Source organism: Macrotis lagotis, chromosome 2, assembly GCF_037893015.1.
Source record: "Macrotis lagotis isolate mMagLag1 chromosome 2, bilby.v1.9.chrom.fasta, whole genome shotgun sequence".
Classification (NCBI taxonomy): Eukaryota; Metazoa; Chordata; class Mammalia; order Peramelemorphia; family Peramelidae; genus Macrotis; species Macrotis lagotis.
The window spans coordinates 79684222-79711101 of NC_133659.1; the positions used below are offsets into that span (position 1 = coordinate 79684222).

The window sequence follows — 26880 nt, forward strand, 5'->3', positions numbered from 1 at the left end:
GTAGTAATATAGTTTGATATAACTCATACTTGATATAGTTCAGGAATGTAACTGTATTCTGCTTGCTGCACCCTTAATTATATTGAATTTCTATTGTTCAAGGAAACTAAAGCTATTCAAGGTCACATCATTCACAGCCCGAGGTTAATATCATAGAGGAGCAACCATGCCTTCCCATAAAGTAGTGCCATAGTCAGAAATAGAATAATATCCCTACTGGATCATTAGTCTTGCCTTGCATGGCATTTTTGTGTTCTTACACACTTTGCCATTTTATAGAAACTGACCTAGTGCAGAGATGCTTGTACCTTTATTAAATCAAAGTCACTGGAATTCTCAGAGCTAACTTCCCGTCAACAGAAAAATCAAATCTTTGGCTAAGTTAGAATAAGCTTTTCTGTGCTTCTTTGCTTTTCCATCAAAGTTGACATCAAAGCCAAGTTTTCAAAGCCTAGATTTCTCACAAGGATCCTTTAATTAGTTAATTTCATTTTCTGAATTTCACTTTTTAAAATAGCATTTTTCATAGATAAAAGAAACTTTACATTTGATCTTTAATGGGCAGATCTTTTTTTCAATAAATAATGACATTTCACTTCATCCTTGGTGACCTTAATTTAAGCAGCACTGATTGACAGGAAAAAAACAACTAGTTTGGAAGTCAGAAGACATGAGTTCAAATACGACCACTAAAGCTGTTTTTATAACCTTGATCAAGGTATAGACTACAAAAGAGTTCAGTATAGGGGTACAGTAAGTAGAAAGAGTGCCAGACCTGGAGTCAGGAAGACATGAGTTCAGATCCACTTTCTGACACTTACTGGTGACCCAGAGCACTTAACCTTTGTCTGCCTCAGTTTCCCCATCTATAAAGTTGGGGTAATAATAACTTTTCCATTTGAGGATTGTCATGAGGATAAAATGAGATAATATTTATAAAACACTTTGAAAACTTTAAAGGGCTATATAAATTGCAGCTCTTATTTGACCTCCTTGGCTTTAGTCTTCAGTAAAATGAGGGAGGTGAATTCAGTGACCTCTAAGATTCCTTCCAGCTTTAGATCTATAGTTCTGTGACATAGATGGTCTCATTAGCTACCTTTCAGTAAAACCCACTCCAGCTACTCCATAAGGTTCCTTTTATGATAATTTTAAGTAATATATTTCTCAGTAATACCTTCTACTGTCCTTTTTATCTCTCTTATCTCACATTCAAGACCTTAGAAGGATATTCACATTGCACTTGATGTTATAGCCTAACTTAGCGGTAAACAATTCTTTTCATGCCCCATTTTTCTCTTTCAGATATAGTGCAGAATGAAAACGATAATGGTGGCATTATTTTTCACAAAAGATGCTTATTATTATTGGTTCATATGCCCACTTATCACATACTTATAAAAACTATTATGAGAATGGTATATGTGTAAAGTTGGTAGTATCCTTGGTCAAAGCATGATAAGAAGGAAGAAGAAGTCTTTGAGGCATGATTTTCTAAAGTCAGTCATATCCTTATAGTCACATAATCCTTATACTTGATAGAGAGCAGCTAGATGTTAAAGTGGATAAAGCACCAGCCCTGGAGTCTGTAGAACTTGAGTTCGTATCTGGCCTCAGACAGCTGACCCTTACTAGCTGTGTAACCCTAGCCAAATCAACTCTGATTATCTCCAATTGTCCTGATCCACATCTGGTCTCTGGACCCAGATAGCTCTGGAGAAGAAAGAGAGGTTGGTGAATTATATTCATGCCATGGCATCACCTTCCTGATGTCATGATCTCATAAAATGAAGAACAAACATCACCATACTTGATGGTGAGTTGTAGTAAATATAAGATACTGCTGTGTTATTTATTATATGTTCATTACAAAGGAATTATTATATGTTCATTACAAAGGACTCAGTAAAGCAAAATATAAACTTACAGACTGTTCTCCAACAAGATATCTGTCATGAATATGTTAAATCTCATGTAATAGATGTACCTATAAAGATAACTTTGTTCATTGATTCTAACTCAACTTTAAAGAATGAACAATGGATAGAACAGATCTGACCTCAGAAATTTAACAGTTAAATGTAAAATGGAGTTAATAAAAGTAACTATATCTCGGAGTTGTGAGGAATCATTGAGATTATATTTGTAAAGAACTTAGCATAAGGTAAGTACAATATGAAGTCTTTTCCCTTCCTCTTCTCTCCCTTTCCCCCACAATGAAGAATTTTGCTCACCAGAGATATTGACCAATATCATGGAGGATATCATATGCAAAGTTCAGATAAATCCTTATATGTGGATTATAGGTGAAATAGGTAAAAATATATAGGTGAAATCAAAGCTAATTTTGAAAGCTTGTATTTGCAGATATTTTGTCATCAAACTGACAATACAAAGAGATCAGAGGAATCCTTCTATGGAATGTTCCTGACAAGTAGTCATCCAGTCTTAGCTTAAAGACCTACTGATAGGAGGAACCTGCTACCTTCTGAGGAAGCCCATTAAATTTTTAGATAGCTGTATTTATTAAAATATATTTCTTATATCAAGTTAAATACTATCTTTCTCCATCTTCCACATATTGCTCTTAGTTTAACCTTTTGGGGCAAAGTGAAGCAAATCTAATCTGGCTTCTTTATGTCACTCCAGATACTTGAAAACAATTCATAGAATCTTTCCTGTTACTAAACACGTTTATGCCTTCATCCAAATCATTGAGGAACATGTTGAACGGCAAAGGGACCAAAGACTGGTCCCTGAGGTTATTCCATCAGAGATTAGCCTCCAATTAGACACAGCTTGCTTAATCACTACTCTGACTTCAGTAATTGAATCAGTTCTGGCTCTACCTAACTATACTATCACCTAGTTCACACTTCTTTCTTTTCCACAAGAGTAGGATAAAAATAGTTGTAGAAAATGTGGTAGAAGTGTAATTTGTGCCCATAGCTTTCTCATGATCTCTGAGTTGAATGACCAGATCAAAAAGAAAATGAGGTTAGTCTGCCATTGTTCTGTTGATATATTCTCAAATTTTTGTTTGAAGACCCTAGTACTCTTTACTAACCTGTTTTATTGAGCTTGTTCTGCTAAAAGTATTTGCTGTTATTATTAGCAATCTACACACTAGCAATATTGTCTAGATATTAGGATATTTTGGAGGCTAGTTCAATCCAGTTGACAAAATTTAGTTGGATAAGCAGTCTATTGAGTTAGTTCGTTAGCATGTTGATATTGGACAAGTACTCTGACTGGAGAGTGAATTGAGTTGAGAATTGAATAACTATTAGAATGAATCTTATTTTTACATTACATAATCTGAAGCTGTTCCTTACTACAAAAGTCAGTCTTTTTTTAATGTCATTTTATTTTTTTCAGTTACCAAAGATAGTTTTCAACATTCTTCTTTTTATAAGCTTTTGAGTTCCACATTTTTCTACCTCCCTTTTATCCCCCTCCTTCTCCATGCCAGCAAGTAATCTGATAAAGGTTATACAAGTACAATAATGCTTAACATATTTCCATATTAGTCATGCGATGGAAAAAGTATCAGAACTAAAAGAAAAAAAAACATGCGAAAAAGAAAAAAACAAAAAAAGGGCTTCAAAAAAGTATAGATAGTATAAAAAAGCTAGTCTAAGTTCATTTACTATAATTTTCATACAAGTGATGCTATATGTCTGCAGATTATAGAATACCATAATCTCTTTTTTTTTTAAATTTTCTAAGGCAATGGGGTTAAGTGGCTTGCTCAAGGCCACAAGGCTAGGTAATTATTAAGTGTCTGAGGCCAGATTTGAACTCAGGTACTCCTGACTCCAAGGCCAGTACTCTATCCACTGTGCCACCTAGCCGCCCTCCATAATCTCTTAAGAATCAAATATGACCTAAGGAACCATGGAAATACCCACAAAGTAGAAACAAGTCGGTTAGAACACCTCACCTTGGAAATCTTGGGCATGTATGGAGGGAAAGTGAAGGATAACACCTGGACAGTACAAATGTTATCCCAGAATCTATGAAAAAAAAAGAATTTGGGGGAAGGAATCTAACATGTTAATTAGATCCTCTGGATAAATTATGGAAAGATTAGAAAGGTACAAGAATCCCATTGGAAAGAAGATGTGAATAAGATGAAGTATACACTGATTTGGGGAATTCCATCAGAGAAATCAAAGCTTCATGGAAGTGTCTCCACAGCACCTACTAAGATTCATTGTATTTATTTGGATGAATAGAAGGATGAAAATGAATGCTGCATTGAACTTTGGAATACTTTAAATAATTTATATCAGATTTTCCTTGTAGAAGTTTTAGAATCTCAATCATTTTCAGTCATGTCCTACTCTTTTTGATCCTATTTGAAATTTTCTTTGCAAAGATACTGGAGTGGTTGACATTTCCTTCTCCAGCTCACTTTATAAATGAGAAACTGAGGTAAACAGTGACTAACTCAGGGTCACATAACTAATAAATATCTTAAATCAGATTTGAACTTGGGTCTGTTTCCTTCAAAACATCTTGAAAATGCTAAATTCTTTCTGTGTCTATCCTACTTATGTATATATGTAGTACATTTTTATTTGACCTCTTTTATCATTGACTTAGGGAACTCCTGGTAAAGAAATTTCCTTCACCAACTTGGACTGACAAGTTGATCTTCAGCTTAGTCTTAGAAGGTCACCTGTAGCACTGAGAAAGTAAATGATATTTCTGGAGTGATCTAGGCAGGGTTTGAACCCAGGGTTTCTTTTCTTTGAAGTCAACACTCAATCTGCTATATAACACTGCCTCTCATGTAAACTATAATCAAAAATTACATCATTTTTTACTATGAATTTTCATCCTAAAGCTTGAGTTTGTTTCTCCATACCTACAAACAACCACAGAGGCAAATAATTTGCAAAACCCATCAACTTCAATTTTTAGTCTTTAGGAGAGATTGTCTATGTGACATGCTTATAGTTTAAGGGTATGGCTTTCCTAAATCATTCAATTAGACTGACATTGTACTATTATTTTTATATCCTCTCTGGAGAGATATCATAAGAAAATAGCATTTGGAGCCATATTTCTGAAATAAAACTTTAAGATTATTGGAAATGTTATATTATATTCATTATCTTTCACATTCAAGACATACTCCAAGATCTTGCTTTATTGGCACAAAGATGACCTCCAAGAGGCATAGTCAAATGTTGTTCACTGATTTGGATAATTTCCTACCATCAGACAGCTTTTAAATGTAAGAGTTTGGCTTCAGACTACCAAAACTTTTCACTAAAATAGCAGAAGTACTTAGTTTTAATATTTATAAAACATATGCATCACTGATTCCCAGGATTGATTATGAAATAGCACCTTGGCCTTCTGTCATAATTATCCCAGTGGACTTTAGGGAAATTCTCAAACAAATCTCTTTAAAAAGTTTTACAGAGAACAATTTTTGAGAATAAGGCGGGGAAGGAAATAAGAAATCAAACATTCCTAAGATGACACAGTTCTAGAAAAATGGAGTAATTTCTTGAACAGTGTTTGGTAGTTTAATGAAAAGGATTAATACATAAATGCATGCCCTCATTGGTTTGTGTATGTTTTTCTAGAGCTAAGATCATATTGCCCATTCCTTCTTCTGTAATTTTTGTCTATGTCTTTCCAAAAATCTTCTATAGAAGTATATGTACAATACACTAAAGTGTTTCTCTAGGTCTTTATAAATCATATTAATTGAAATAACAGGCAAAATGATTTGGAATTCATTTATATAACGTTGGGATTGAAACATACCCAAGTTGCTTGTTTTTCTTCCCTTACTTGAGTATTAGCTATAGTTATTTTTTGAAACCTTTGTAAACTCCTGTGTTTTCATTGATCATCATCAAAATACCTTTGTTAATGTTGCATATAAATTATCTTGGTTAGTGTATCTTGACACTTTTTCTGAGAATTAGGACACCACAGACTATTTTCTCCAGAGTTCTGTTACTATCAGTGGAGGAGTAGATTAGAAAATGGTGAGGTAGTAATTCACTTTATTGGAGACCTGACATGTACAGAGTTTTTCACTACAATATAATGAGATACATTTTCCCAGTGAATAGTCAGTTCCTTAAACTTTGCCAGACAAATTTGAATTTAGCATTAGCCTCCTTAAAGGTGGAGAAAAGTGTTTGTTAACTTGAAATTTTGAAATAATACTTCTTTCTGAAGTGCTGGTTCCAGGGAGGAAATTTATGCATTTTGAATTAATTTGTAATAACTCTGATAATAACATGACCAGCTTAGCAGATTTTGGTTTTGCCATTCTTTAATATTTTCCCTCATCCCCAAATCCAGTCCATTATCTATGTTTTGGTGATGGAATAGCAATAACAAAATAAAAGAATTGCAGCTAGTATGATGTACAGTATGGTCTTTGATTCTCCTAAGACTACTATGTTGTCTGGGAAGGTCTGGCAGATACCTAGAAACCCTGGCTGAGTGGGTTCTGGCAATATTGCTTATGAGTTTAGCATTCCAGTCAGTTTGGGACCCATATCTATGAATATAAGAAATTGATGGGGGCATATTAATGCTGCAGGCTGGTGTTCCTACTTGAAACCATCGTGATCAGCTTGACATGGAGGATAGCAGAGCAAGCTTAGCCTTCCTTCTTGTTCTAATACCCTGTCCTGCTAGAATTACTTTAATATACATATATGTGTATATATATATATATATATATATATATATATATATATATATATATATATATATATATATTTAGCACTGACCATTAAAGCAAGCCAATCATGAAATGGACTAAAGAGAGTTTATTTTTGGCAATTTAGAACCAGGTCATTGTCACCAGAAATAACAGAAGGCTTTTCCTTAAAGACTCTAGACATAATGATCCTTGTAGATGATATGTGGAAGACCATGGAGATAGTGTAACATCATAATAATCTGTACAAATTTAACACTTAACAGATATGTAGCAAGACATGACCTGGGGAATAGAATTACATATTAGAAGCTCTTCATATTTCATTGACTGACAGACAGCAAATCCCCATACTATAAATATAGTCCTCAAAATATCTTGGAGAACTCAACTTAGAAATCGTTCTGGACTTAGACTATTATTACAGACTTAACTGTCATTGCTTGTAATTGCAGGGACATAATATTGATTCATTAAAACTTAACGACAAATTTATAGTCTTCCTCCCTAATACTTCCAAATAATATGAAAGCCTCCAAAGTATAGATCTAGTCAAGGAGATCAAAATCATGTGGGAACAGAATGAGGTACATTTGATTGCTGTTGTACTTCTCTCTTTCAAAGATATTTTCAAGGAATTTACAAAGGATGAGATTACATTACTTAAGCTATAAAATGAGATATTATACCTATTTTATAGTAAACTATAGAACATTATATTTAAAGGAATAATGCTAAAATAATGTCTTATCCCAGAACTATATCTTGTTTAACTTCATCAGAAAAAAGGATTAGAACAAAATAGTAATAGTAATGACTGTAGTAACAGGATCTTAAAGTTTTCAAAGAGGTTTACATACATATCTCACTCAAGTCTCACAATAACCCTGTGAGGTAGATCTGACATGTATTATTATCTCCATCTTATAAATGAGACAACTGAGACCCAGAGAGTTAAATGATTTGCCCACAGTTGCATAAATAGTAATCGCCAGATTTGTCTGAATTCCAGGTCCAACAATTTTATACTTCTTTTTCCTAAATATCAAGGGGAGTTGTAGGAAAGAGTCCTGGATATGAGGTTTTTTCAAAGAATATCTGGGTTCAAATCCCAGTTCTGTTATACTAAGTAATCTGTAAAAATGTTTTAAATCTTTTTTTAATTCTGAATTTAGAAAAACCAAATAAAATTAGCATTTCTACATACAAGATAGAATAGAAAAATAGATAGGTAAATAGAATTATTATTACATAGATATTTTTGTTTTGAGTACATTCTCTATGCATGATCTCTTAGCCTTAACAGACTGAGAAGCAAAATATAACTTTAAAAGCTGTCTTGCTTTTTAAATTTCCCTTCTGATCTCTTCTATTCTTTAAAAGAAATGTTTCAATGACCCTCTTCCCTCCTCTCCCCATGTAATCCTATTGCTATTCTCCTCTCTCCTACCTACATACCCTCCTCTTCATTTGTGGGAAACAAAACTCTTGCAGTCAAGCAAAACAAATTCCCACATTACTAGTGTCTGGAAATGCATGTTTCATTCTGCATCTTAATTCCATCACCTCTATGTTGGGAATTGGATAAAATGCTTCATCACTGGTCCTCTGGAATCATGGCTGGTCATTGCATTGATTAGAATTCTTTGATCTCCCTGAGTTGTTTTTCTTTATAGCTTTGTTATTGTATAATCTGTTTTGGTTCTCTTTTCTTTATTCTATCATTTGTCATTATAAAGTGACCCCTGTCAAGTTACTTAACTTCAGTAAGTCCCAGTTGCCTTATCTTTAAAATAAAGAATCACAGGGGTGATATGAGATAATGAAGACAACATTACAACAATAAATACTTTTAAGATCCAGTGGCTGTCTTTATATTTTGTATTGATTTAAAACTCACTTTTGTAATTTTAACATTCACAGATACTTCCATAAGCATTTTCTTCCATTTCATTCTATGTATCTTCTTTGTCCACTTTTCCTTGTATTCCTGCATTTAGTTAAAACATTACTTTCATCTCTCCACCCACAGATTTGAGTACAAGAATAGTATGACAATTCCTTGGAACTACATAAAATGATTAAATTTATTAATCTATATAGTAAAACTTACAATTTTTCCATCTTTAAAAAGTTTTAATTACAATAGATTCTTTTTCTGTTGTCACTTGCTTTACATGATTTGACATGGGTCATGAAGTTTATATACATTGTATATAATTCAGCATGAAACTATACTTTTATCACATTAAATGTCCTTTTGACAAAGTTTCATTTTTCCAAATATAACCTTGATTATAGTTTTGTCTTTTTTGTTCTCTGTAGCCTATCATAATGTGTTGTACATAATCTATATGCTATATTTTATTGAATTTGTTAAATTCAATCTACCTCTGATGACTTGCTATCACCCTCAGACAGGTCTAATTAGCATGTTTGCTTCTTTAACTGCTATTCTCATCTTTTTGTCTTTTTTTCTCCACTTTGTCTGAAATAAGATGTTAGTAGGTGTTTTTTTGTTTATTTTGTTTTTTGAGGCTATTTCAAGGTTAAATGACTTGCCCAAAGTCACACAGCTAACTAGTAAGAATCAAGTGTCTGAGGTCAAATTTGAACTCAGTTCCTCCTGACTCCAGGACTGGATTCTCTACATTGTGCCACCTAACTGCCTCCAGGTATTTCAAAAATCATATGAGAGTCTCAACTATTTTTGAAGTCCTAAAATGACTATAACTCTCTCTCCTCTCTCTCTCTCTCTCTCTCTCTCTCTCTCTATATATATATATATATATATATATATATATATATATATATATATATATATGAAAATAGTATATCTATATAGATGTATATTGCTGATAATGTAATGCTCAGTTTTCTAAAGATAGTAGAATGGGAAAGGAAGGTACTTAATCTAGCAGCAGCTCATTACACTAGAAATGATCAAGTGCAGTCTTCCATTTTATTCCTATTTGATATATTGTTTGGGGGGAAACAAATGATTGTCCTCTCCTGTGAATTGTACTTTTCTTTTTGGAATGCAAATCTTCCTGACATTTCCTTTCATTTCACTCTGTAACTATGTGTGTATTTGTATATTTTATATTTATCTGTATATCTATAGTTAGACTGATTACCTTTATGCCTTTCTCATAAAATACAAACTCATTGAGTTCAGATCCTGTTTTGCTTTCTTCTTTGTATCCTCATTCCCTGGCATGTGGTAGACACTTAATAAATGTTTGCTGACTGAAATTGAATTATAATCTTCAATAATATTTTGAGGGAGTGGGGATGGAAATGAAGTTTGATTAAACATATCTGAAACATAGAATAGAAAAATTTCCATTCCATTTTTTCTCTAGCAATGAACTATTTTCAAATGGGTCAATTAAACTGAATAATTCCTCAACATTAGATTCTTAGGAGATAATGGGTATGGGGGTAGAGGGAGGCTAATCCTTTGGGAAGGAAATCCAATAAGGATTATGGGGGAACAGAAATAGAGAGAAAGTCAAAAGATATGGATTTTAGTAGCTTGGTTTTGCTATTAGATTTATGTCATATCAGAACGTCCCCAACCCATAATTTTCACAGAAGGACACAATTTGAGAGATGGAAGAAACCTCATTGACCATAAAGTCCAATCCATTACCCCAAAATATTGCCTTTATAGCACACCCAACAAGGTGTTATCTGGCTTCCATTTGAAAATGTTCAAAGAGTTCACTACCTCTTTTTGAGCAATTCTCATTGGTTGACATCATTCTAAATTTGCATCCTTAGGACTTCCATCCCATTACCTTTAATTCTTCTTTCTAGTGCTAAATAGACTATTTACCAGATGGCAGTCCTTCAGATACCTAAAGAAACAGCTGTTGCTAAGTCTTCTCCACATTTCCATTTTATAAACTCACCCCTTTAGAACATGCACTATATCATCTTGGAAGACCCCTTCTCAATACTCCACAGCTTATTAATGACTTTCTCAAACTATGGTACCTTGACCTGAACATAGAATCCCAGATGAAGTTGAAACAGATGATATCTAAGGTACCTTCTAGCAAGGTATTTTAAAAAAATACTCATTGTGAGATTGTATTTATGAACAGATAACTTCTAAGGTACTTTTTAGCACTAAGATTATACAGGAGGGGTGGCTAGGTGATGTAGTGGATAGTGCACAAGGCCTGGAGTCAGGAGTACCTGAATTCAAATCATGCCTCAGACCCTTAATAAATACCTATCTGTATAACCTTAACCCCACTGCCTTGCAAAAAAAATTATACAGAATATGCCAAAGGTCTTAAGCAACTAAGTAAGCTTAGAATGCACTAAGACTGGGGATACTCAAAATAATAATTCCACACCTATTGCTGTAAATACATAGTGGGCACAATTATAAATACTCAAAAACTGGGATTTCTTCTGTTGTAGAAATTCCCTCCACTACCATGATAACTCAAAGACATTAAGAGATTTTCCCAGATAATAAACCTAGTGTCAGAGGCTACACTCAGTCAAAGTCTTCTTGACTATATACATAGTATTCTCTCTTATTGCACTTTAATGATTGGCTCCATGTCTTTCAAAGTGTTATTAAAATAAAATGCAATTGGAAGACACTTTATTCCAATAAGACAATAAGCATTCACTAGGCACCTCCTGTGTGCTAGTCCCTGTGCTAAATATTGGGAATGTGAAATGAAAGACAGTTCCTACTCTCAAAGGAGTTTCCAGTCTTAGTAGAGAGAAAACACAAATAGTTGTATATTTTTCTATCTCAGAAGAAAACAAACACTATGCTCAGTTTCATTTATTGTTTTCTCCTAGATGCAAAGTTTATAATAGTATGTTCCCACTTGTTATGCAGCCTAATTCCAAATGGAGATTGTTTCTGATAACAATTTGATCATCATTTTTGCTTACTGATTAGTATTCATTCATGAATTTGCATTTTATATCTTTATATGTGCATATTTTTAATTAGAACAGTAAAAGACTGTCAGGGTGGGAACATTATATCATTGATGAAAGATAACTTGTCTGATTTCTTTTTGTAATAGTGAATGCTTTTGGAAAGGATTTAGCTTGCCTCCTTGTAGGAAAATCCAATAATCTTAAATGGGGAATCTATAAACTGTATGGGAATGGACACATTTGATATGCTTATTAAAAAAGTGAGATAGATTTGGAATCTTGGGTTTCTTTACCTGTGGGTTGAGGTACTGTATGACCTCTCCTTTTCTGGGTAATATCCATGTTTCCCATTTATATATTGTGAATTTTCCTCTCCCAGGTAATACTGGTTTTGATTGATGAGGTTCATATATGACTTGAACAATGCTTTTTTAACCCCTTTGTTTTAGGGAAATGGTAAAATTTGAATAAGAAAAGAATCAGATTTGGGAACTAATTATCCAAATTAGAAGAAATTCACTATGGAATACCATCAGTGGGGAAACTGAGTTCTGAGTTTTTTTACAATACCAGATTTCTGTTCTATTTATAGTTGAATTCAGCACATCTAAACATTTATAAGGAAATTTTTTTGCAAATCAAATAAATGAAATACTCTTCTTTGATCCTCTCCCACCTATTCCCACCCCCTAATAACACTGAGTGACTTTTATGGCAGGAAGTATAGTGAAGCTAGTTGGCTCTGTGAATAGAGTTCTGAGCCTGGAATCAAAAAGACTCATCTTTGTGAGTTCAAATTTAGCGCCAGACACTTAGTAGCTGGATGACCCTGGGCAAGTCACTTAATCCTATTTGCCTCAGTTTCCCCACCTGTAAAATGGACCAGAGAAGGACAAAACAAACCACTAAAGTGTCTTTGCCAAAAAAACACTAAATGGGATCACAAAAAATCAAAAACAATAAAAGAACATAGTTTAAATCTTGTTTGGGCTTGTTCCAAGCCATGTGACCCTGAGCAAATCCTGAATCTCTAAGGGACATTATTTCAATCAGTTAAACAAGGATATCCCTTGCAGCATGTAACCAAAGAACCAATTATGAGAAGAGTGCTTTGCAAACCTATATAAATGTGAAATGTTTTTGTTATATTAATATAATGACAGGTGTCTTTGGAATAATAGTAATAATCCATTTATGAAGTAGAACACATAATAAAGCTGATCAATCCCTTTCTTTTCTTCCCATCCTCCAAGCGGCAAGGTTGTTTATTTTATATTTACTTCATGACTCTCTGATCACAACTTCCTTGAAGTCCAGATGACTTGGGTTTGAATGTCACTTACAACATAAGCTAGGTGAATATACCATCACAACCTCAATTTCCTCTTCTGTGAAATAATGCTCTAATTCTGTAATACTTAGATCACAGAGTTATTGTGAGGATCAAATGAATTAATGTTTGTGAAGTGTTTTACAACCTTAGCTATCATTATTGGTATTAGCAAAATAATAAAATAACTTCTATTCTGACAAGGTTACTTCTGAAGTCAGCATGTATTTGCTCTGTACATCTGACCTGTCAACTGTTGTCATATTTGGAAAACTTTTCTCTGCATCAAGTATAATTTTAAGTCATTTCTGCACTCTCCTATTTCTTTCTTCCTCACTCTTTCACATTATTGCTCCCTAACCAATCTGTCTATATTTATCAAATCCTATTCTATGAGCAAGGCACTTGTGGAGACTACAGAGAACTACTCCTTTTCTCAAGTATCTTTCAACCTAATTGTGGCAATAATACAAAAACATGAAAAGCTGCATAACAGTACATGATAGCCATACATTAGATGTCATAAGGCAGTAGTAGACTAATTATTCTGCGGTTGCAAGTTCAGAGGAGGGTGAAATTAATGTCATTTGTACTGATGAAACGAAAAGATAACTAAATGTAGACAGCATATTAAGTGCTCAATGAATGAGAAACTCTGTGGTATCAGAGTGCTAGTTTAGGAATCAGTCATTTTGATGCTACCAAAACTTGCTGTTTTGATCTCTAAGCCTTTTTGTTGCCAAACCAACCAGGATTTGTGAAGTGCTTACTCCATTCTAGTCCTGTACCACAATTATTATACCAACCCTAGAATCAAGAGGATCTGAGTTCAAATACAGCCTCAGATTTACACTTATTAGCTGTATGACCTTGGGTAAGTCATTTAATCATTTCCAGTCATTCTGTTTCATATCTGGCCATGAATGACTCCTGATGACTTCAGAGGGAAAAGTGATACTGGTGACCTAGTAAAATACCTCCTCACTCAAATCCAATTCCATTGCTTGTCATGGCATCATCTCCCTGATGTCCTGGTCTTCTAAAATGGACAAACATCATCATCATCATCATCATCATCATCATCACTCTGTTTCAAACACTGTGCTAAGTACAGAGAATTCAAATAAAAGCAGAAACAAATTTATGTTATTTTTTCCAATTACATATAAAGCTAGTTTTCAACATTCATTTTTTGTAAAATATTGAATACCACATTTTTCTAGCTCATTTCCTTCCCTCCCCCACCATGATATTGAGGAATCTGATATGGGTTACACATATACAGTCATATTTAACATATTTCCATATTAGTCATGTTGTGAAAGAAGAATCAGAACAGTGAGAAAAAAAGCATGAGAAAGAAAAAACGAAGTTTTTAAAAGTGTAAATAGTCTGCATCCAGACTCATATTTTTCCCCCTAGATGTGGAGGACTTTTTCTATCACAAGTCTTTTAGAATTGTCCTTGATCACTGAGAGGTGACAAATCTGTCATAGGTGATCATCACATAATGTTGCTATTAATGTGCACTGTATTAAGGAGCTTATATTCTAAGGGGAGAAGACAATACATAGAAGGAAGCTGAAAGGTGGAGAAAGTGGAGAATAGAGTCATAGTTGGTCTGGGAACTTTCCTTAAAAATGGAGGTTCTGGGATCAGCTAGTCAGTCATAGGAAGAGGCTGCAGGGGAAGAATGCAATTCTAGTGTGAAAAATCCAGGACTGAAGTGAGCATCCCAGAGCCCTGATAGAAATTATGTTGTATCACTCATGATGACATCTTACTTACCAGGCCTTTTTTTCCTTTCCTGGAAAGTGTGATGAGTAAATATATTCAGAGATAACTCAATTTTGAGAATAAATTTTGATTTTAAGTTCTTAATTGGTGTAATTAAATAGTCAGTGCTAACAAATTTTGCACCCTGCTCACTTGCCCTTACAGTAAAACTTCAGCTACCTTCTATTCTTGGATGGCTCTGATTGTGTTAACCCTTCAAATACTAACATTTTTATTTCAAAGATTGAATATAATTTATGTTTTTTAAAAACATAAGACTACTATTCATATCAGTTATATGATGTATTGTGGATGCAGCTTTATCTATGAGAAGTTACTAACTTATTTGTTAAAACCTGATACAGGTTTGGTTTTTGATCCTTTGCCTTTTTCTTATAAAGATGTGATATAGTAGAAAGTACTGGATGTGGGGTTAAAGGACCTAAATTTGAATTCTTCCTAAGACAGACTACTTAATTCCTTGAACCTTGGACAAAGTAATTAAATCTCTCTCCAGTACCCAATTTCCTCATCTGTAAAATGAAAGTTGAACCAAAGTCTCCAAGATCCATTTCTTCTTACATTCTATGAATTTATAAGAAATGCCTACTTCCTTGGTGCAGTGTAACTTGTTTCTCCTTCTATCAAATTAATGAATCAAGTGCCATCTTAAGTAGTTTTCTTGCCATTCATAAAATTCTCACCATCATGACTTCTGTTATCAATATACTTTGATGTTTTAACACTATTGGAAGCCTTAGGACAACTCTCAGGATGGCCACTAATGGGTTATAGTCTGTCAAAAGATGAACAAACAGAAGCAAATAGGAGAATTGATGGGACTCATCACCTGCAAGGAAAAGATAAATTTTAAGGAAAAATAAACCCGGGTCCAGTTGAGTTAGGGACGAGAGTTTCTTGAGAACACAGAAGTCCAAGGAGATTGAGACTTATATGTAAGCCAGAAATTGTGCAGAAGTTTCAATCTAAGGAGCTGTATTCATCCAGAAAATTCATATTTCATGAGGGAGATAATGATAAAGGATACCTACACTTTGTCTTCCTGAGACTTTTTCCCCTTATGACTTTGAGGCAGACATTCCTGAACTTGCATTGCTATGATCAGCCAGTGGATGCACCATGTTGATAATCTTGTGAGAATGGACATGCCTCATCTGCCTTCACTTCATACTGTATGCATGTACCAGAAATGTCACATGCCTTTAAGAGTGCCTACTTATCTTGAGGAGTTTTTGGTGGAGGTGATAGTGTTTTTAATATATGTTATTTGATCTCTATCCTTCCCCCACGCATATGAATTCACATACAAACCAGAAATGTCCTTGTCCTTTAAAGAAAGGAAGGAAGGGAGGAGTTCTAATCTATACAGAGTTGTAGAAGTGGAAAATTTTAAAAGGAAATGATGATGAGAGTCTCAAGACTATTTCAAAATTGGTCACAGGGTAACAAAATAAAGAAAGGCGTGATTCCTCCATATCCATTCAAATTAATTTGGGGCAATGGCCTTTATACGGGTGTTTACTTGCCTTCTTTCCACAGAAATAGCTAAACATAAACTTGAGTATACAAGATGGCAATGGAAGAAATCTAGTTTCTGTATACCAACTCAAGGCTCTTTCCTCCAAAGAGGAAAGTTCAGCTTCAAGAAAAGTGCCATTCCTTGACCAGCTCTATTCAGAGAAGAAAGCACTTTAAATTGTTTCTTTTAAAAGAAAATAGAAAAAGGGAAGTAGATGAGACAAATATATTTACCTCCTATCATAATAATAAAAAAAAGAAACTAAATCCCTGTGGCTGAAATTGTTATGGTTGGTTGTGAATCCTTTTTTGTACAGCATAAGATTCCTTCATCTTTTATAGACTGTCTAGCAAAGGTATAATCAGTTTGCTGCTGATTGAGAATTGCATGATTAAACTAAAAGAATTCAGTTTAAAAATTTAATTATTAAGTACAAACTTTTGAACAAATATGCAAGTAGATCTTCTCTAGGCATCATCAAGGAATCATGGTTATATTGATAACAATAGATTAATTTAAACAGCCTTTAGGATTTATTCATTCAATTTTGAATGAATACTCAGAAGTAATACTTTCACTCAGAGAAAGCAGAATCCAATATCCATGCACATTGGGATTTATTAACATATTGTCCATTGTTCTGTTATCAAATGAATGTTGTGTGAAGAATGGCTATGTTCTGTAATAGACTTGGCTCTTCCAGATTACTTTCCTGCCATATGTGACATCTTCCTCCCCCTCCCACTCTTCCAACCCTCATGGCTTTTAGCACTATCACACACAATGTAACATGTAATCATGTTAACAGTAGCCCAAGGATACTGAAGCCCAAAGTCTGAAAAACACTTTAAGCCCTTTTCTCTGGAAGCTTTTGTGTTAACACTCATTATTGCTAAGTAGAGCAGATGGTCAAACAGACTGATTAGTTATTTATATTTTTACTTTATGGTACTTAGATGTTGGCACTTCCTTCAGTAAAGAAAGGAGCTGTTAGATGTCATCTTGTCTTGATTTTCCTTTTTAATCAGAAACAGAAAGAAGTGCTTTGCTCATGATCTATTAATAATGAGGCTATACTCTATTCTTGATGACTGCTTCCTAACTCTTTGTATTCCATTGAGTTTAATGGATTTTCTTCTTCTCTCCTCAGGCTCCTGTGCAATATTTTTATTCTTTTTCACTTACCATTTCTTTGTAGGGTTTCTCATTGTTCATTTTTTTAGAGGGCTGGCCATTGATCACAAAAAATTTTTGGCAATATTTTTGGCATTTCTATGCAAAATAAAAAGGTCTATGACTAATTAGGAGAAATTAGAATTGTTCAATATGTCATATAAATAGAAATATTTCCTGTTGTCTTTTTTCAAAAAGGTCAAATGCCCTCCTAGTTTCTTTCTTTTATATGTTTTTAATTCTTTCTTCTTTCCTCACTGTTAAACACTAGTCACACAATTTTTTTATCAAGACTAGTGATTACATTACAAACCTTATATAGCTATATAATATCTAAATGCATAATAATAATTGCATTTATGTAGCATCTGATATATATCAGGCAGCATGCTAATTGTTTTATCAGAATTATCTCTCATTGACCCTCTCTAATCCCGGGGCAGTAGGGATTATTATTATCTCCATTTTACAGTTGAGGAAACTGAGACAAACAGTGAATAAGTGACTTCTCTATGGTCAAACAGCTACAAAGTGTTTGAGACTGAATTTGAATTCAGGTCTTCCAGATTCTAGACCTAGCACTTTATTTACTGTACCACCTTAACCATGTCCAATCCTGGAACATTGCAAAGACTTCTACATTAGATGCATAATCATTCTATAGAATCTGGTCAAATTATCTGGGGAAAAATTAATTGATTAAAGAATAACTATTACATAGACTATAATTATGAAAGCAATGCACACAAAATATTGTCAATTTTTAATATCTTAAAGCCATATTAAAATTATGTGCATATTTATACAGGCATGTATATATGGATATATACATGCAAATATACATACAACACAGAAATATGTGTGTGTATTTAGATAAGGTAGGTTAGTAGACATCCACTACAAATGATCTGGATGATAAATTGAACTCAAAGAGAACAGGTTGGGTAGCCTTAGGCGACTGCAGTTTGTTTTAGTGACCCAAAAATTCTTCCTAAAACAAATCTCCTTTTTAAAATATTAGTATTCTTCTAGAGGTCTTATATCGCTACAAGTCTATGTAACAGGACAGTTTCCAAAGGATTAAAAGGTCAGAATTACTTAAATGGTATTTGAGGTATGAGTAGCCTATTGTCAAAAAAAATTTGGGTTAATTACCAGAGATGTGAAGTAAAGAATATGATATAATTTTAAAATGAGATCATATAGGTAGGGAACTGAACAAAAGCAAAGGATTCCTGATGAGTAGCTACTTACTCCATTGGTACTTTTGCAATGTAAAGAGAATTCAAAGAAGGACTTCAGAATGATTAACAGGTTTCCTTTGATGAATTGATAAGGATGAGTCTCATCACTTGGGATGGCTCAGAAATAGATGAATTGCCCTCTTCACTGTTGGAGATAGGTTGTTTGATGAGATCATATCCTATAGGATACTTGGAGTAGCAGCATTAGATGGGAGAAAAAGGTGCCAGCTCTAACCTTCTAATAGTTTTCAGTCAGATCTTTAACTTTCTTAAAAGCATTATATTTTAGGAAGATAAATTAATAAAATGGGGAGAATGGGTTAGGGTAAAGCTAGGGAAAAAACAATGTAGACAAATATAAAGAAACAGAGTTGAGTCCAAAGGAAGCATTTTTGACCAAAATATTTTCTGTCTTTAGACAGAAATTTCTGGATAGAGCCCCCATTCATTTTAGATATACTGAGGAAATAGTATGGTAGGAAGGAAATCACATTTTGGAAGCAAACTCTTAGGGAAGTATTTATTGGGAATATTTTATAAGTATTCCTCTGTCTATGGGTGAAAGTCATCATGACTAAAATATAAATAGCATTGTAAAAATGTTTCAAAACTATCTACAAGTAACCTGTTGGATTGGGATGCTTCATTTCTCAGTGATTTCACCATTACTTTTTCATTTAAAGTCTACTAAATAAATAACCAGATTACTAGTCACTTTTCTGATTAAAGTAAAAATTTGAGAAGCACTTAAAATAGTTTATTGCTTTAAAATGTCAAGTATGTACTTTCTAGAAATTAAATCTACATTTATTTCTGAGTTGGGAAGAATATGAATTTAAAGGAGTATCAAACAATGAGGATGCTAAATTTTGTAGAAAAATATAATTAAATGAAATCCTCCTACCTAGTAATTTAAATTGTGAAATGTATTAAATCATTTTTCCTTGTTAATGTGCCTGTGATCTTTCCCTGTTAGCCTGAGAAAAAATACAGGAAATCTAAAAAGGTAGTTCTAGTAAAATTTTTATATTAATTCCACCAAAATTTTCTTAAAGTATTTATTTTATAATCCATTCCCACCCTCAGCTTTTTTTCATTCTTTTATAAATATTTGTGACTAATGATTTAATACACACACACACACACACACACACTCACACACACTCAAAAACAAACAATTTGCAATACATAAAACAAACTTTTCAGGATAGAGGACTGACCAGGGATGGAAAAAGATAATCCATTAAATTAACTGTGGGCTTTGACCACTTGAATGATGTGTGTGTGTGTGTGTGTGTGTGTGTGTGTGTGTGTGTGTGTGTGTTTGGTGTGTAAGTAATTTCATGTGAGGGTTTATACAATAAAACTGGAGTGGGGAGAAAAATTTAGGGAATTGCCAAACAAAAGTTTCGAGTGTTGTGTTGTTTCCAATAAAAATTTAGTAGTAATTGGTAAGTTTCCCTTTTTTAAAATTTTATTTATTTTGAGAAGATGGTAAAGAGGAAGACTGCATTATTCTCACTTTTTCCCACATCACTAATTTTCCATTCAATGTGTGAAGTCTGCCTCCTTCATTCACTCTCTGGTACATGGGAAATGAAAAGTATTCATTAAGAATGTTTCTTTTACCTGGCACATTGGCATCTGCAGGTTTGAAATGAGTGACTATAAGGAATGGTGGCTTTTCTGCAAGTTTGAATTAAGTGAAAGGTTGGTGGGATTTTTACATATATTAAGCCCTTCTAATTCTCCCACTCTTCTTTGTTTGATTGTGTGCATATGTTGGTATTTCTTCCAAAATGTAGTCAGATACTGGGATTAGCTGACAATGACCTTTGGCTCTATTAATTAAATGTCTGCTAAAACATCTGAAACACAGATAGAATAACCTTTTCTTATCATTACATTTTATTAGTTTATCTTCATTATAGTAGTCAAATAGAACTGAATATAACTGTCTGCCACAGAGGTTGTGTTCTGGCTATACAAATTCATTACAATATGTGAAGAAGCAGCATTTCTGATGCCTATTATTTGTAATGCTATTGGGGATCAGGCTTCAGAATGTCAAACTAGTGAGTTGATATGATACCTATCTTGATTTGCTCAGGTATGTGGAAGAATTATGACAATCAATTACAATGGATGATCTCCCTATTAATATATGAAACTTTGGGGACTCTTGTATTCTGAATTTCTTTTTTCTTACTCTTGTTTAAAAAAACTATTAAGTTCACGTGGGGCAGGTGGTAGTGGTACTAATACTACAATTTCGTGTTATTCATATTATTTAGGACTAGGAGACAATGGCAAGAATATGGTTTAGTGTCAGAAGTTCTCAGTTCTCTCATTACTTCTGTAATTATAGGTTAGATCCCTATTTCTTTTCTTTTGTTTTAAAATATTTTTTATTTTGTTGTTTTTGTATTCTACAAATATCATCATTACTATTAGAATATTAGTATTTCCAAATAGGTTTAAATCTCTGAATCTTGTATACACATCCTCCATTCTTTTAAGGGCATAATAAATGTAACATGTTAATTTTATTAAAATTCAAACACCCCCCCCCCAAGAAAAAAAATTTACATGAGTTTCCTCAATTAAAAATGAGGGACTTGGACTGGGTGACCTCTAAGAGGAGGCTTTCTAACCTTAACCTTGTGTTTCTGTAAAATCCTATTTTAAAATGTTCATTGTCTTCTCAATCATCTGGAGAAGCCCTTTTATAGGAATAAAAATAGTATGTAGATTTTTGAATTTTTTTATTTTTAAATTTTATTTTCCACTGGTTATATGTAAAAACAAGTTTTAGCATTCATTTTTAAAACTTTAAATTTTGAATTCTCTGTTCTTCCCTCCCCACCCCTCATTAAATATATTTTTTTAACTTCACAGTATTTAGTATTAGAATCATACTACTAAGAATTGTTCACATAAATAGTAGACAGAGCTGGGAGCTCAGTCCTACTCCTCATTTTACAATTGAGGAAATTGAGGCTCAGAGACATTAAATAGCTTGTCTGAGGTAATGCAGCCAGGAAATGGAAGCATGCATAATAGGTCTCTGATTCCAAATTCAGCACCCTTCCCACTGTCCTCTCATCTCCTTTAATGTCTCTCTCCTTTTAACAGAACACTTTGAAAATTCTTTTACATGAATATCTTTAAGATCACTTTGCCAAGGGACAAATTCTTTAAGAATATCTTCAGAGCCTACCTTTCAGTATCATGCAAGAGTTGCTGCTGTGGAAAAGACACTAAACAGGAAAGAGAGTGATCTGTCATGCAGATCATAGGTGACATTGGGAGATATAATCCATTAAGTACCTCTAAATTATATCCCCTTATGAATTAGAAAGTATAAAACTACATGAATGCATAATCAAATAGAAATACTGTAGAATAAAAAACGCATTGGTAGAATGGCATCAGGTAGATCAGTTATAGCTCTTTTTAATTCAAAAAAACCTTGGAAATAGGAGATAGATTGAAGTGTTCGGATGAAGTAGAGAGCCATTTTGGTGAAATGGAAAAGAATGTTGGGCTTTCAGTCAGAAGAATTGGATTGAACCTGTGTTCCCTGCATGTAATAGCTATGCAGCCCTGAGCAAACCATTTTATTGAACTGTCTGAGTAAGAAGTTTCCATCTTTATAAAACAGGCATAATAATCCTTTCATTAACCACATTATAGAGTTATTTTGAGGAAAGTCCTGGATAACCCTCTCTACTTCTAGGCTGGTCCTTTTAATCTGCTCCTGAGAAGAGTAATGTGCAACTATAATTACCAGATAAATGTAATTTATTGAGTCAATTATCTAGTCTTTAAAAAAAAAACACCAAACTTTTAGATATGTCCTCCAAAGAAAGAACGGATTCTCTCCTTAACTCTACCTATTGTCTTCCCTGGCTTCCTTCAAGTTCCAACTAAAATCTAGTCTTCTGCAATCCTACTTAATTCTAATGCCCTCCCACTGTTAATTATTTCCTATTTATCCTATTTAGAGCTTGATTTTTACATATTTGTTTACTTATTGTCTCTTTCTCTAGACTCTGAGCTCCTGTCTTTTGCAGAATAGGGGCTGTGACTGTCTTTTGCTCTTTTTGTATCCCTAACAGCTAGCACACATAGTGTTTAATAAATCTTAATTGTCTATTGACTAACTTTACAAAAAAAAATTGAAAACTAGCAAAAAATAAAATAAAACCCTGCACCTTAGAGGTCTAATTATCCCTAAGCATTGAAAGTCTCACCCAGGTCTTGATTATATTAGCCTTCATATTATTTGCTCTAGAAGAAAAGTAGAAGAACTGGTTTGAAGGCAGTGAGGTTGGGAGTCTATTACACAGAAAATAGGAAATAAAAATAATCATTTTTGAGAGTGATTTTATGTAGAATTGCAGGTTTGTTAGGAACTATGTGAATATGTATTAAAAACAGTCTTTTACTATCAAAGGATGGGGAAGGGACCCAATTCTAAGCCCTAGAATATATTCTTTATTATTTCTCCCTTTGGTAACAAAGTTCCTAACTATTCAACTTAGTTTTAAAAACATATATTAAGCATCTACTAAATGCAAGTCACTAGGGAATAAAAAACAACAACATTTTAAAAATCCTGTTCTTTAAGGATTTTATGTTTTAATGAGGTGTGTTATCAAAATTCTCAAATACACAAATGGATCTATGAGCTCATGGATATAGACATTTCCCCCCCGGAATCAGATGGAAATCCTGTCCTTCCAATGAGACTTCTTAGGACCTTCTTCATCAAGTTCTTACCTTTTGAAGATGTCAATAGGGGACAGCTAGGTGGCGCAGTGGATAAAGCACCAACCCTGGAGTCCTGAGTATCTGGGTTCAAATCTGGTCTCAGACACTTAATAATGACCTAGCTGTGTGGCCTTGGGCAAGCCACTTAACCTACCATTTGCCTTGCAAAAAACCTATACATATATATATATATATATATATATATATATATATATATATATATATATAAAGTTGAAGATATCAATGGAACATTCAAATTGTCCATTGGTTTATCTTTTGCTATTTCCTTATGCAACCAACTCATCTTCCATTGGTCCTTGCCTATATTATGGCCTCTACAACAATTTCTCTTTCATAGTGTTATAAGTTCTGTAGTCTGTTACAGTCTATTCATATTCACCATTTATACCTACATTGCCCTTCAGAAACTCTTCAGCTTCAGTGTTAGAATCACTCTCTTCTTACATAGAGGTATCTATGTTGATTCTAGTGACCAATGATATCTTCTTTTATTTTGCATTTGTTTTTCTGTGTACTTCAGACCCATTTTTTACTTTTCTCAGGAGTGAATGAATTAGTGGAAGGTGTCAGGAGAACGAATGTCATGATGTCATCCTCAAAAGGCATCTTGTTTGATAAATGAACTGCCACAAACATTGTAACATTTATACAGCTTGAGGAAATAGGAGAAAGTAAAGTACTTTTCCAAGTTATTCATCAGTCAATCATTTAATGTTTATTGAAGTATTAGTATAATTCTAGGTGCTGTGGTGTATACAGAAGTTTACAATAAGGTCTCTCCACTCATAGAGCTTCCACTTTAGCTTAGGGAACAGGAAATCATACAAGATAGTATTTTATCAAGCACTAAATTTAGCAGTATAGTTATAGAAACTAGTAAGTCAATGAGGAAAATCAGTGAGAACTAGAGTGGTTAAGGAAGGCTTCATAGAGGCCTGGAAGAGGCTTGGAAGACATAATTAAAAGAAGCAGAGGGATGAAGAGAAATGTGGAGAGGTCATTTCAGAGAAAGGAAACAACTTGAAGAAATACTTCAAGATAGTAAATGAACATGATCATTTTTTGTTGTTGAAAGTGATTTTATCAGAATTGGAATCTATAAGTCTACAATTAATTTTGATGGAGCAAAGCAATAGGATGGCCATACTATATAGTAAAAGATGTATGTTAAGGAGTAGTAGAAAATAAGGTTATGAAGAAGAAATATTGTATCTCTATGGAGAATTTTGAAAACCCTACAGAAGAGAGCAGGGGAATGACATAAGGAAAGCACTATTTAAAAATTAATCTTCTCTGCATTGAACAAAACATATTAGAAAAAAAAAGAGTCAAGAAATAAGAGGAATTATATCAGGAAAACTAAGATTCAAACCCAAGCTCTGCTACTGTGAGTTGATTGAAGTTGCTTAACTTTTCTAGGCTTCAGTTTCCTCATCAGTAAAATGATATTTTTCTGACCACAGCAGCTCAAAAAGGTCATTTATTCTAAGATTTCTACCATGATTTGTTTCAATGGAGGGAGTACTCATACTGATGGAAAGTTAAGAAATTTGGAATTAATAAGACTTTACATTTGTATGGTGTTCCTTTACTATGTTCACAAAATATGTTCATATACATTATCTCATTAAAGCCTCACTGCAGCCCTGAGGTAGAACCATCCCCACTTTTCAAAGACATGAAAAAACTAAGCCTTAATTAAATTAAATGACTTATCCAAGATCCAATTCCTAGCTGAGTTGGAGCAAGAACCTTGGCCAATATCCTTCCCAAATGTAGCCATTATTAAACGGTGGATTTTTTCCCCTGCTTCCAGTATCATACAAGTTTGTTATTTTTTACTCAGCTGCTATATTCTGTCGCCGAACATAGATTTAAGTTATTGACAGATATTGAGCTTTGTATTTTAGTGACTGCATATATTCTAATGTACCCTTTCTATTTTTCCAGGTAGAAGCCTCTTTGACAACTGAGCTGGAAGGTGGATTTTTTCTTTTTTTTTTTTCCAAAACACAAAAGTATGTGCCTGTGTCTGTAGAGATGATTTGTAGTTCAGCGAGGCTGGAGCTGACCGAATGAGACTATGGGCTGTGCCTCCGCCAAGCATGTTGCCACTGTTCAGAATGAAGAGGAAGCCCAGAAGGGGAAAAACTACCAGAATGGAGATGTGTTTGCTGGTAAGTCTTTAGAATTTTGCTGTTCAATCTCTTGGGGCAAAGACAGAAATTCTAATATTTGAGTTTCTTCATTGTAGTCCTAGAGGTTGTGAGATGACAAATCTGGGAGTTTTAATAGTATCAGATGGGTGATGTGTTTTTGGAGGAAGGGTTACAGTAAGGCAAGATGTGGAATCAGTGGAACTACCTGCAGCAGAAGAATATTTGTGTCATTGACTTTGGGTTAATGTATAATAAAACTTTTTAGGTGTTGTTGTGGACTGAGATATTCTAATCATGCAAGTAGTTTATAAATAAAAGAGAGTTATCATCTATACTCTGAATCATATCATTCAGATGAGAGAGGACAAGAGTAATTTTTATGGTTTACAAGACCTTCACATATAGAGTTGTCTTCATTAATTTCATACAATAGTCCCAAGAAGAACAAGGATTGAAAATGTTTTACTTGGTGCCATAGGGTAGAACTGGTAAAGGAGTTTGAAATTGCAGAAAGGCAAAGTAAAATGATAACAAGAAAAGATTTCTTAACCATTAAATCTTCTCAAATGGAATGAACTAATTCAGGAGAGAATAAAATTTCTCATTACAGGAAGTCTTCAAACAAAGTTTAAATGAATAGTAATTATGTTGTATTGGGTGAACTAAATTACTGCTAAGGGAGGTAGGTTCCTTTTGATTCATATTATGCCTATTTTGCAAGTGGAGAAACTAAGACTTAGGTCACCCAGCTCATCAGAAGTGAATCTAGTGATGGACCTAACTCTTAGTTTTAAAAATGCAGATGGTAAACATGGATTAGATACCTTCTAAAAATAATAGTCTATTCAGGTACACACTTAGTCCTTGCTCTGAGACACTAAAGTTGGTATATCTCTTGAGTTTGAGGTTCTGAACTGTAGTAGGTCTAAAGTCAATCAGTGTTCACTTTAATCCAACATAGTATGTGAAACTCTTAGGAAGGCAAAATCATCAGGCTATCTGAAATAAACCAGATCAGAAAAATGAAGCAGGTGAAGTCTTCTGAGACAATCAACATTGGGACTGGACCCTGGAGTGACCATTGCCCTGCCCTTCCAGGCTGGGTGAGATAGGAAACCCCAGAATCAACTTAAAAACTAAAAATGTAATAAAATACACTTTACACTGTAATGTTTCAATACACTTCAATCTTTTATTACAATTTAGAGACACTTCAGAATCATGCAGGATTTCCAAGT

General features: G+C 33.7%; 1 protein-coding gene across 3 annotated transcripts in view; it reads left to right on the forward strand.

Annotated features, from left to right (window-relative positions):
* C2H1orf21 (chromosome 2 C1orf21 homolog) overlaps positions 1–26880 on the forward strand; it is a 266665-nt gene that overhangs the window by 79603 nt on the left and 160182 nt on the right. For all 3 annotated transcript variants that reach the window (XM_074222218.1, XM_074222220.1, XM_074222219.1), the window contains exon 2: positions 25434–25660. In XM_074222218.1, the coding sequence (XP_074078319.1) occupies positions 25567–25660 (94 nt within the window). In that variant the 5' untranslated portion in view covers positions 25434–25566. The remainder of the gene's footprint in view (positions 1–25433; positions 25661–26880) is intronic.